We start from the raw sequence: 13,852 nt of genomic DNA, 5'->3' as shown, positions 1-13,852 counted from the left end.
TTGAAAACAACTTCCGATGTAGCTGCATTAGTCGCGGAACTAAATGCAAACTTACAGTTATTGTTTGTTCGTTGCTCCATTAGACAAAGTTTTACCACGAGTAGCGCTTAGTTTTGCAACAAAATTTCTTGTTGGAAACATGGACGGCAACTCTACCCTCTTTTCCAGTAACTTGCAACGCTTTAAAAACAATTGCAGCTGGCGGAACGTGCATCTTTAAAACAAACGCAAGTATAGTACATGTACAAACGCAAGCATGTGACATATACAGTTGGCCATGTGCTTATAGGCTTTTCGAACGTATACAAGATTTATGTATAATGCTGTATACAAAACACATTATTATATACAAGCCATTTCTGATTCAATATAAATTTATCATGTTTCAACAATTATCTGGTATTTGTATCTAAGTTTAAGTTTAGAGACAAGTTTCTATCAAATAATATGATTAATTGTACTAGGCCACGTATTCAAATTCTTATCTCATAAAATGGACCAATAAACTAGTTTTTTTTCTTCACACGCCTGGGCTATTTTGGTGGGGCTTTTGATAATGGAAAAAAATTAATATTGGATAATTATATTTTACTGCTACAATTATGTTTTAATAATTTAGCTTTCAATTACTTCAAAAAGGATGTTTCTAGAATCGGCTATGCAACACGGTATTTTTCTGTCAGAAAGCTGTAGGCATAATTATCGTCTTATTCTATAAGTCTAAGTCTAAGAATAAAATTGATTTCACACCTCTAGTGTGGTACATGTGTACAGAAATTTTTGTGGCTAAGCAATCTCAATGTATAGCAATAAGCAGATGTAAGAAAAAGGTTCATTAACACGCCTATTACTTCTACCATTCGAATGACGTACTATACCACTCATCATCTAAACACGTACATGTCTCGAGTAGCACTTGCCATCAACTCTCGCGTAGACATTTTAACCCAAGAAACAACAGCAGGACAATATATTTACAACATCCTTTCATTCCTCGTTTTTGCTATTATTTTTACACGCTTTTCACCACCGACATACACAGCACCAGAAGTAGCCATCGTGGATGATGAAGGAGGACCACTATACGATAAGTACTACGAAGTTGGCTCAACGATAAAGCTGATGTGCAAAATCCGACACATTTCGATGTTACGGTCAGTCGTTTATTGGATACACAACGACAACATCCTCAACCACGATACAACACGTGGTGGTATCAGGTAAGTATCACCATCCCTTCGTTTCGCTGAGATCCATCTCAAAGCTTTTTATTGTATTTACTCTGAACCATACAACCGCCCCTCTTCTAAAAGTCATGTCGATTGTTTACGATAGGAGTATCAGATTTCAGCTACACTTCTTCCTTTACACCTGTGCATGGGTAATTTATGGTTTCCTGTGTTACGCATTTGTTAACACCTGAGGACTTCGAACAAGTGGTGAAATACCAATCTTATAGTAGAGTTTTACCAATTCGCACAAAATAGGTTAAATATGTTTCTCATGTAGAGGCTATTCGCATGAAACAATCTAAAGTCAAAGTACAAAATCAAGTACAAAAATAAATATATCGTTAATAGATCTCTTCCAAATGAAGTATTCACAAACAATTTCGGCAATCCATTGTTTTTATATCTGGTTCTTTGTAGTGCTACGCTGATGACTTCAGTTTACAAAATTGTCTCACTTTTTAGAAGAACCATATCAATTGAATGCTCAAATACATATGTGTCCAATAGTATGTCTCTAATAGTACTATGCTCGAAGATATTAAATAATTTTCTTATTTCATTATAAGGCTTAGTTCAGTCAGCCAAATTTGAACCATTTATTAAAATCGTAGGAGTTTTGCAAAAAATTCTCATACATTACCATATGGAATTATTGATGAAACAAAAGCTTTTAAATGTTTATCCCAACGTATAGATGAAACGATAACCAAGTAAATTGCTGTGCCTATAAAGCAAGATGCCTCAGATTTGCCGAAGCTGATTTTTACCGCACATTTTACTGCTGTATGTTGCAATGGCCTTTCCTGGCTTTCTTCTCTATTTATTTTCTGTTCAAATCAAGGACTCGATTCAAATCAAGAGCTTTGATAAAAAAAAACAGCTGTATCCAGCTGTAACAACAGATAGCATGTGAAGAACACAAAAACATCTTACATTTTAAAGAACTCTTTGGTCTTTTAACAGATAGTTATAAAACGTTGCAATATACTGGGTACTAATTGGTAGCCATCGTTTGTCATCATCATCAAGGACCATCATGGGGATGTAACCAATCATGTATATAATTGTATATATTTATACATATATTAATATATTTTATATATATATATATATATATATATATATATATATATATATATATATATATATATATATATATATATATATTTATATATATATATATATATATATATATATATATATATATATATATATATATATATATATATATATATATTTATATATATATATACATATATATATACATATATATATATATATATATATATATATATATATATATATATATATATATATATATATATATATATATATATATATATATATATATATTTATACATATATATATATATATATATATATATATATATATATATATATATATATATATATATATATATATATATATATATACATATATATATATATATATATATATATATATATATATATATATATATTTATACATTTTTTTATTTATTCATTTAAATATAAATATAAATACATAATTTATAAACAAAATTTTGTACATATGCAACAAAATTTGATTGGTTTCATGGATCTCAGAAAAAATTACGTTCTTACTTACTTTCTTGAACTTCGTATGACATGGAGGGGCTCATACACAACCATCGAAAAATTAAAATCTTCTGGTTGTAGGAAAAAAGGTTTATTTAGTTGAAAAAAGCAGACTATGCGGTATTTCTAAGAGATTATTTACGTGTAAAACTTAAATAGTTCTCATTGAGATGTAAGTTAATTGCGAAAAGAAGCAGCAACCTCCCACCCCAAGCAAACCCCATCAACTTGCATACCAAAGGTTTACAAATTTTTATCTGTATATATTAATTTAGTTTTCGGTATATAAAAGCAACTTGCTAGTGTATTAGTAACATATTATACTGAAGTATGTGTAATAAAAGTATGTAGTAATTTGTTGCATTCAGTCATCTTTTTTGATTCTCTTACATCTGAAAAGTTATAAATGCTACTTGCTTATAATTTCAGGAACTTCTTAAGTATGTTAGTTTATGTTAGAATGACAAATCAAATAGATTACCCAGAATAATCTTGAATGTCTTTGTCCCAACGTGCATTGTAGCTTAGGAAAATTTATATTGAACTGTAAAAAATTTTAATGCTAGAAAACTGAAATCGAAACTGAATAGAAAAATACAAAGACTTACACATTTTGTAAGCGTAATATAATTTCTAAATCAGTTGTTAATGCATGATACACTCAATGTTAGGTAAAAGAAGCATGTGGAAAACCAATTGTTCCGGAATATTGATTAACAAACTAATCATCGACAAACAAAATAGAGTTCTTAAAAGTATCGAAATCCTGTAATAAATCTTCAAGGACATAATAGAACGCTGTTTGATTTTTTTTTGCAGTGTTAAAACTAATCTAACCAACGTAGGAGCCAATTCAACACTCTTTGTGGCAAAAGTAAATCGACAAGATTCTGGCAGTTATACATGCTCCATTGGACCAAATCAACACTACTCCATCGCCGTGCATGTGCTCAATGGTAAGTACTCGCTTATATTACACACATTCGTTCTTGACGGTGTCTAATGCGTAAATACAGCTAAAGAGATTTCATGGTTGGGTTGAATATCGTTTTTTGAAACAATAAGTGTTCAACACTGTTATATTAGAAGCGGTTAGGTAATAGGTCTTGATAATAGGTCTTGGTCTTGGTCTTGGTAATAGGTCGGCGCATGATGCTGACTTCTCAAAATTGAATTGCACTAAAATTGAATTCAATTATGAATTTTCAAATATGTATTACACACACACACACACTCATATATATATATATATATATATATATATATATATATATATATATATATATATATATATATATATATATATATATATATATATATATATATATATATATATATATATATATATATATATATATATATATAATTGACTACAGTCTAAATCGATAAACGCTATTGAGCTTCAACACAAACCAATTGCGAGAGAGGTTTGACTATCGTATTATAATGATTTTTCATGGGCACATCTCACTGCTATACACTTTCAATTTAATCATCATATATACTAGAAAAGTCTATATAATTCCCTTTCTTGTTTCCTGTAGTAGTTCTCTGAAATTTTTGTGTATTTTAGTTCAATACGTGTACATAACCAAATTTCAGAATACTTTATTTATAACTTTCCTTAACGCTATCAATAATATTTTACGTTAAGCCTCAACCTGAACATGAGCTAAGATCACCTTTAAGGTATATGCTCGTTTGATATCGTTGTATCGAGATTCTTTTCATTTCTTTTATGACATGAATTAATTTATTCGCCAAATCACGCACTTCCTGTCATATGAAATGTTCCAAGTGTCAGCAAAGGTGCACCAGTTATTCTATAAACCACGGGTTTGCAACCTAGGTAGCTCTCCCGACCCTTTTTCATATCAAGACTGAAAATTTCCGGAAATCCTAACGGATGCAAACCCTCGCGTAACTGTTAATCTTTGCTTTGATATGATTTCCATTGGGATTTTTTCCCAAGTAGAATAAAAAAGCACAAAAACTTGGCTGTAGTCATAGCTTAAGCCTCTAAAACACGACTCCCCAACGAACTGCTAGTTGAGTTTTCACTGTTCGAACATCATGTAGCCAAACAGAAAGCTTACTCTTACTTCACGGCGGAGAATGTGGCAATCCATTTTACATAGGAATTACCCGGCACCGCGTTTTTAAAAGCTTCCAAATTTATGATGCACGGCTTGAAGGAGAGCCGATTAAGAAGGGGATTATCAAAAAGGCAGCTCTTTTATACGCTCCTAGCAATTTAAAACATTGTTCACTCATTCCATGAATCGTTATCATTTGTTTAGACAAAAATTATTTGATTTGTATTACTCTTCTGCTAAATAGATAAGCGGTATATTAACCACGTGTGGCTAAGAAATATATATATTTGCTGTAGATGTATAATTGCCAGTGAAATTATTTTTGTTACGTATGCGTTTAATAAAGAATAATAATTTTTTTTTGCCATTGTTAATACCAACTCAAGAATATAAAAATAAACAATTCCATTGTTTTCATCTACATTAATTTTTGAGTATAAATAAATTTTATGGAAAATAATTATTTTTAAGATTTTTTACAACGTGAATTAGTACTGCTTTTGAATGTTATCATATTTTTATTTCATTCAAACTAGCACATTTATCCGATATCATTCGGGTCGACATTGTTTAAAGGAATATTGAGGGGTATTTCTGCGAATGCTTTTTCAATTCAAATTTTGATCACTATTCGCCTTTCTTTTATTTCTTTCTGTTTTCATTATATTTCCTCAATTCATAACTTCATATTTGTAGGTTTTCCATTTCGTTCAATCCATCTTGTTCTGTTGCAAACAAGTGTGCAAAACAAGTTATACAAATTGAAATACCTTTATATAACTGATAACAAGAATATTATATCAACGAAAGGAATTATACAAAATCTTCTCATCTGTTGCTGTTTCACCACGACCATTTCTCTACGTATCCTCCTTCATGTCGTATGATAAACCCGTTCCGGACAAGCTTTCTACTAATTTTTGGCCTCATTTGCGTTATTGATTCGTGTATGTTCCACATACACCCTTTGGAAACACTCTTTGAATCCTTTAAAATTTGTCTTGGATCCATCATATCTATCCCTCTACATAGCGATAACGAATAGAAACACATTGTTCCATCTCTAGGATAAGTAACTTTGACTTTAGATTTGACAAAACTTACATCTCATCCTACACCTCTGTACATCCTCATAATTTTCCGATATCCCAATCCACGTAGGGGCAAGGGCGGTCATAAGTTTTTTTATTCGCTTATGCTAAATCTGATATTGCCGATTGAAAGTCAAATAGTTAGCCAAGAAAATTCCGAAATTGTAGACTTCTAGCATTTATATCTTCGAAGATACAAAGCTACAAAGTCTTCAAAGCTCAAATTTCAGCTAGTCTGTACCTACAATTCAACTGACTGTTCTAGTAGTATTTTGTGGCTTAAAATAGGTAAATTATATATCATTAGAAACATGAATTAGTCTACTTTTGAACAAAAAGCGGTGTACTAACGTAGCACTGAACTATTTTATAAGCATAAATGCCTGAAATGTAAATTAGTTAATTCATAAAAAGTATTTTTAACCTTAATATTGAATATTTTGCAATGTTGACATTTACATTTACTCCATTGTTATGCAATGATTTTCAGAGTAAGGTTCAGAAATTTCGACTTAAAAAGAATATTAACTTGATCGATAAGTATGATTATCCTTTGAATTTTTAAAATAACATTTTCTAACGTTTAATATAAATAACGTGTAACTAAATGCAAATGTGTTATATTGATGATTAAACATAAAATTATACATATTCATTTAGTTAAGTTTAGTTTTGCATAATCCATTGGTTATACTTGATACAGACACTAGATATCACTAAGCACAAGAAGGATAAATCGAACTACAAGAAAAAGACTATAGACTAGTATTAAACTATTTTGCATAAGAAGGAAGCAGAAACATTGGCAAGGTGAACGCTACAGAAAAGCAATGATTTTTCCTCTAGCAAACATAAATTGAGAATATGTTATTGTATAATCTTTTGAAATCTAGCTTCTAAGAGTGAAGCTATCAGTATCTTTTGATTGATTATTTTTTCCTTATAAACTAACATTTTAACCAATGTTGGTTTTATTTTTGCGTTCAACGACAATTGCGATGGTAAGGTGAATGTGCATTTATCTAATACTTAAACTTTAGTTAGATACAATGCATTAACAAAGTACATAATATTATTACCTACGCACACCTTCACTTTATTAAGAATTTGTATATTAAGTACAAAAATACAATTAAAATGCCAAAAAAGAGAGAATATCACATGACATATAAATGACCTCATGCAAATATTTTTTTTTATTACATTGTTTTAATTTTTTTGTATTTTTGAGACGATTATAGCGTTCAATATGTTTAGGATTCAAGTTCCAAGCAAAAATCGTTGTCAATAACACAATCACCTATACAAAATGCACCTGAAACAAGGAAAAACTGTGCACAGTGGTGCTCTCTGGATGTCCAAAACATCGAAAAATGCTTAGTTTTGTTATAAAAGCACTGTTAAACCTGTTTTGTTGTAAATTGTTGCTTAGTTTTGGAAAAAAATAATTATGACCGCGGTTTGTTCTGGGCTGCCCCTTAGTGCAATCTCATTTAGCTATTCGTTCCCCTTTTGCTTCGTTAATTATTCTTTTCGTCTTTTTCTCTTGCACTCTCCCTCTCTCTCTCTCTCTCTCTCTCTCTCTCTCTCTTTCTCTCTCTCTCTTTCTTTTTTCTCTCTTATTTTCTTGATATTTATCTTTCCTTACTCTTATTTCTTCACTTATGCTGCCTGTCAACAATTTTCGCTTTTCCTCCATTTTACCTGTGCATTGCTGCTTTCTTTAAACCGTCATTACATATTCTTTACCATTATTTTTATAGAGTAAGTATAGACTTTTTATGGACTTTGATGCATCATTTAATTTGAATCAGATGTGCTTGCTATGCCTGAACATATTTTTCAATATTCGGATAAGAAACGATTGCGTGTGAGCTCTTTTTTACGCTTTGCAAAGGTAGCAGAACTCCAGTACTCAATGTTTTGAACTGAAGCTTCGGTTTCTACTGCATAAAGTAAAAATTAGCATATTTGCCAAATTTCGATGCCAAATAAGTGGTCATTTTTATTTTTTAATATTATAAACGGGAGGATGTAAAGGACCCCCCTATTTTTCTTAACCGGAGTGAAAGAAACTCTGAATTATTGTGTAAAAAGTAAAAAGAGGCATATGTGCTAAATTTCGACCAAATCTGTCATCCATTATATTCGTAAGCAAATATTGAAGAGTGTTTTTGATGGCGGGTTGTATGGAGTTGCACATTTGTCTCCCACCATAGTAGCTGAGGCTTTAAATTATTTTATAAAAATAATAAAGAAGCATGAATGCCAAATTTTAACCAAACTTGTGGTCCTTCATATTTTTGGGCAAATATTATACATTTGTTAGGCGGGTAACTGTATAAGCGCTCCCTTTTTCTTCAACGGGAAGATTGAAGCTTTGAAAACTTTAGCAAAATGTAAAAACAAGCATGTGTGCCAAATTTCAACCAAATCGGACTTCATCAATAATTTTAAACGAAAAATGTTCACTTTTTTGAGGTGGTTGTGTAGAAGTCCTCTTCTGTTTCAAATTGAGGAAGCTGAAATTTCGTCAGTCTTTGTTTTTGGTGATGAAATATAAATGCATCAAATTTCACACACACACACACACTTTATATATATATATATATATATATATATATATATATATATATATATATATATATATATATATATATATATATATATATATATATATATATATATATATATAAACATAAATACATTTATATATATATATATATATATATATATATATATATATATATATATATATATATATATATATATATATATATATATATATATATATATATATATATATATATATATTTATATATATGAAACCGGTGGGCAGCTTTATTTATTCATATGAATATATTATGCGATATCTCAAATATCCAGGTTCTATGCTAAAATAAACTAAACCAATAAATAAACCCGCTTTCCCTAGCTCATCATTTTTTATCTCATCAATCTTCTGAATCATTTTAATTATATCGGATATTTGTGAACCACTGAAATAGGCGTAGCGCAGAATTTCCTGTTTGCTACTATTTATTATTGATTAGCTTATTAATTAGATTAGTCAACATTGTTTAAGGGAATATTGTGGATCCTTTTCCGAATGTTTTTGAGATTCATTCTTGTATATGTCTATTCGTCTTTCTTTTCACTTTTTGTATTTGTTCTTTTCCTTCAATTCCTAGCTTCGTCTTTGAAGGTTTACTATTTTGTTTAATTCATCTTTCCCTGATGCTTTTGGCACACGTTGTACAAATAGCTTTACTATGCTTTTTCAAACTATCCTGAACTCTGGCTTCAACAAATCTACCTTTTCAGTCATTTTAGCAATTCATGAAAGAATGTTATATCAAATCTTTTCTACTCCTATTGTTCCACAACTGCCATTTCTCTACATATTTTTCGTTTCGTATGATAAACCCGTTCTTGCCAAAATGTTTCTGTCTAATCTTTGCCCTCTTTCGCGTCATGGAATAGGTACTAGCTTTTGTTTAAGCATGAGGTTTGCACATCCTCCCCTTCGAAACATCCATTGGATCCTTTATATTTTTTCTTGGATCCGTCATATCAATCCCTCTACGTAGCAATATGGAAAAGAAACACGTTATTCCATCCTTAGTAGCATGACATTCTAAATCTTTCTAGTTTTTTTCTCTTACGTTTAATTCATCATTTATGCTGCCTGGAAATAATTGTCCTTTTTTCCTTTATTATTCACCGGTATTGCAGTTCCTTTTCAAAACGGCACTCCGTATTCGTAATCATTACCTTCTGTAAGCTATATTAAATTTTGTTTACTTCAACCATATGTCCAACGCAACTCAACACAATTAAAAACGGAATCTTACTGGAAAGGCGCATTGCGTTATTCATATCTAGATATTCGTAGAATATTTTGCACATTTACATTTTGACATACATTGAGAGAGGATGAGTTGAATTTCTTAGTGCAATTTAGTGTCTAAACCAATGGGTGAAGAATTACGGGAAACTGAACTGCTTATTGACGGCTAAGCATTTTTGTGAATTTCTTTTATTCTGGCAACGACCATTCCTTTCCCCTTAGTGATGTAAAAGTCTTTCGTTTAAATGAATAAAAATATTTGTATTGCTGAGCATTTTTTTAACTTTTCAGGAAGTGAGGATTGTAAGGGCTTCTTTATGCCCCATTTCCGTATTGAGAAAGCTCATACTTTGCTACATCTTGCATGGACTGTGTTTAAGCGAATACGCCAAGCTTTAGTAAAATAAGACAACATATGTTGTTTGGAGCATTGTTTTCTATTTTGCAAAAAAAGTATTTAATGCCTTCCCACCCATTTGCTTCCCTGCAGTAAGTATGGACTTTTTTAGGACTTTTTTGTGTCATTTCCTTTAAATCAGACATGATTGGTGTGCTCATGTCTTCCAACACTCTAATAGGAGAAGCTTGTATGGGAGCTCTTGTTTCTCTTCGCCTAATTAACAGAAACTCCACTACTACAAAATTTTCAGTAAGAAGAATCATTTTCACCTATATTCAGCCGAATCGATCTTTATTGTTATGACGAATTATTTTTTTGGTAATACAGACAGGTGGCTCGTTGGAAACTCCTCTTTGTTTCCCACCGGCGTGTATAAATCTTCGTTGCGTTATGAATAGTAAGAAACATTTGTACCAAGTTTCAGTCAAATAGAAAGCCATATGTATTTTTCAATAATTTTTCTGTTTGGTGGAAGGGGAGGGACATACATTTGGTCCTCGTTTGTAGGACTGAAATTTTGAAACACTTTGTATTCGGTGATAAAATTTGAGATGATTTCGATGACATACGTACTCCTAGATGAATATTTTATGATGAAAAGATATACAATTTCCCCCTTCAGCTCCAAAACCGAGAAACTTATACTTCATCACATATTCTATAGATAGTTTTAAGAAATGCATACGCAATATTTAGGACAAATCAGATGCCATTTGTATTTTGAACTTTTGTATTTTGCAGGGGGAAGGAGGGTTTGGCTTCGTTACAAAAAGAATCGACGTCATCATCTGAATTTTGTAAAGCCATTAAAAGGCATACATATTGTTTCATAATAGAGCATAAGAATGGTACAAAAGATACCCTATTTCATCGGGGTAACTGAAGCTTTAGTGTTTGCTCCAGAAAGTTAAAAAAAAGCATTTTTGCCGTATTACCGAAAAATTCGTTCGTATGTTAATTATTGTTGTTGTTTATTATGTTCGTATTACCGCTCGCCATTCGTATGTTTAAGCGAATATTATAGACTTTTTCGACGGAAAGGTTGTATGGAAGCCCCCCTTTTTTCTTTACCAGGGTGGTAGAAGCTTTGAATTGTTTTGCAAAATATAAAAAGAAGCATGTGTTCTGTATTTCGGCCAGATTTCTGTATTTCGGCCAGTCAAATCGGTGGTTCTTTGTATTTTTTAGTAAGTATTATATTGCATTGTACGGGAGCCCCCTTTTTACTTCGCCGGGGTAGTTGAAGCTTTGATTGCTTTTGCCAAATGTAAAAAGAAACATGTATGCCTAATTTCAGTCAAATCGAGCGTCATCTATATTTTTAAACAAATAATATTCACTTTATAGGGGGGTTGTATGAGATCTCCCCTTTGTTCTCCGTTGAAAGAGCTGAAATTTCGCTAGTCTTAGGTTTTAGTAATGAAACGTTCATGCACCAAATTTCAGCCAAATCGGACATCATTTATATTTGTAAGTAAATATTCAAAAATTGGGGTTGTATCGGAGTCTACCATTCGGAGGGTTCTGAAAAATCAAACATCAAAGCCGTAAATCCGAGACAATACATCATGCCAACTTTGGTGCAAATCGGTTTAGTCGAAGCCACATTCAAGCGCGTACGTAGCGTTATGTATATATATATATATATATATATATATATATATATATATATATATATATATATATATATATATATATATATATATATATACATATTTTTATATATCTATATATATATATATATATATATATATATATATATATATATATATATATATATATATATATATATATATATATATACATATAAATATATAAATATATATATACATATATATATATATATATATATATATATATATATATATATATATATATATATATATATATATATATATATATACATATATATATATTTATATATATATATATATATATATATATATATATATATATATATATATATATATATATATATATATATATATATATATATCTATATTTATACATATATATATATATATATATATATATATATATATATATATATATATATATATATATATATATATATATATTTATATGTATGTATATATACACATATATATATATAAATATATATCTATATATATATAAATATATATACATTAGTTTTTATTTAGAAGATATTTACATAATCTAAGTGATCGTTGATACGTGCAGTATTTTTTTATAATTTTCTTGTTATCCTACTAAAGGGCTTGAAAATTGAAACATAACGTAGTAATAGAGATAGAAGAATGTGGCAAAAATTACATTAGATACATAATACCTTTACTTTTATTTGACCGCTCTAGATCTCAATACTGATTTTTTCTTGGAAAAAACACCCAAGAAACCATATGGTGTTATTACTCGTATGAATTTATGGTGTGTTGTGTATATAGATGACAAAATTGTGTTTGGGAACTACTTTTACTATAATTTGTAAAGTCTGTATAAAGTGCTTTGTGGTGCAAGAACTAAACCCAATTCAAGATTGATCAAATTCTGTATTTTCTTCGAGTTCAAATTAAAGGATTTCTACTCATACTAGGTTACTACCAAGGGGACTTAATTTTTAGAACAAAAAAAATAATTATAAAATATTTACAAACAGGTGGAAGACATGTAAGAACTGAAAATACAAATACGTTCTTTCAAATAATATTGATAGAATTGATTGAACACTACCTTACATTTTGCGACAGCTTTTCCAGACTAAGCTGTAAGAAATCTGCAATCACAGCGAATACCATAAACCAATATTTCCACCAATTTACATTAACATATAAAGCGTTTTTTATTTTTTTTATTTGCAGGTACCGCCAATCCGTACGGAATTTATCAGCGATCGTGTGCCTTCTCCATCATAATGCAAGCTATGGATCTGTGGTTTGTCGTTAGGAGCCTTCTGTTCTTGTTTCTTAAACTATGTATGGTAAGATAGTAATGAATCATATCGTAGTAAACTGCGATAAATAGCAGCTCCTGTTTATGAATACCCAGATTCTTTATCCCTTCATTGTAAATGGCATGCACTACTAGAATACCTTTTAGCGTAGCACTCAATAATTATAAGTGAGTATAATCTCTAGAAATAGAATCTATCTTTTAGAAAAAGCAGAGAATATATCTTTTCACTAATAGAATTGTTAGCCTGAACTATGTTATAAATAAAAAAAACATCTTTCTTTTGCTGATACAGAAAATAATTGGTAATTTCAGAATTTGAACAATTATTTTTTCTTACGAATATAATTGGAATCCAACTTTTTGTTGATTAACAAATAAAAGTTCTCTTGAATTTATAGCCACAATTCTGTTGTTGATGAGTATTTAACGTTTCAAACTATTCCGTTTAACAGAAGGAACACATCTTTGGTTTGATGAACGATCAAAAATAAACTAATAATTCCATATAGGCCACTAGAACTTTGAAAACCACTATTCTTGAGCAGTTCTAAATAATGATTAAGCCATTTCAATGTTTTACATAGCTAATCAAATAGCTATAATAATTAGCTAATTAATATAGCTAACAATACTGAAATCCTAACGTATTT

The 13,852-nt window shown here is 30.0% G+C and overlaps 1 protein-coding gene across 1 annotated transcript in view; it reads left to right on the top strand.

Moving 5' to 3' along the window:
* Positions 1–13,236, top strand: part of LOC128730042 (uncharacterized) — a 40,528-nt gene extending 27,292 nt beyond the window's left edge. Inside the window, exons 5-7 of the mRNA XM_053823118.1 lie at positions 1,043–1,220; positions 3,651–3,787; positions 13,109–13,236. Coding sequence (XP_053679093.1) covers positions 1,043–1,220; positions 3,651–3,787; positions 13,109–13,236 — 443 coding nt within the window. The remainder of the gene's footprint in view (positions 1–1,042; positions 1,221–3,650; positions 3,788–13,108) is intronic.
* The last annotated feature ends 616 nt before the right edge of the window (positions 13,237–13,852 follow it).

Source organism: Anopheles nili, unplaced genomic scaffold (genome assembly GCF_943737925.1).
Source record: "Anopheles nili unplaced genomic scaffold, idAnoNiliSN_F5_01 scaffold_130, whole genome shotgun sequence".
In the NCBI taxonomy this organism is placed as follows: Eukaryota; Metazoa; Arthropoda; class Insecta; order Diptera; family Culicidae; genus Anopheles; species Anopheles nili.
The sequence above is the reverse complement of the archived record's forward strand: the minus strand, read 5'-3'. Positions and strand labels throughout refer to the sequence as shown.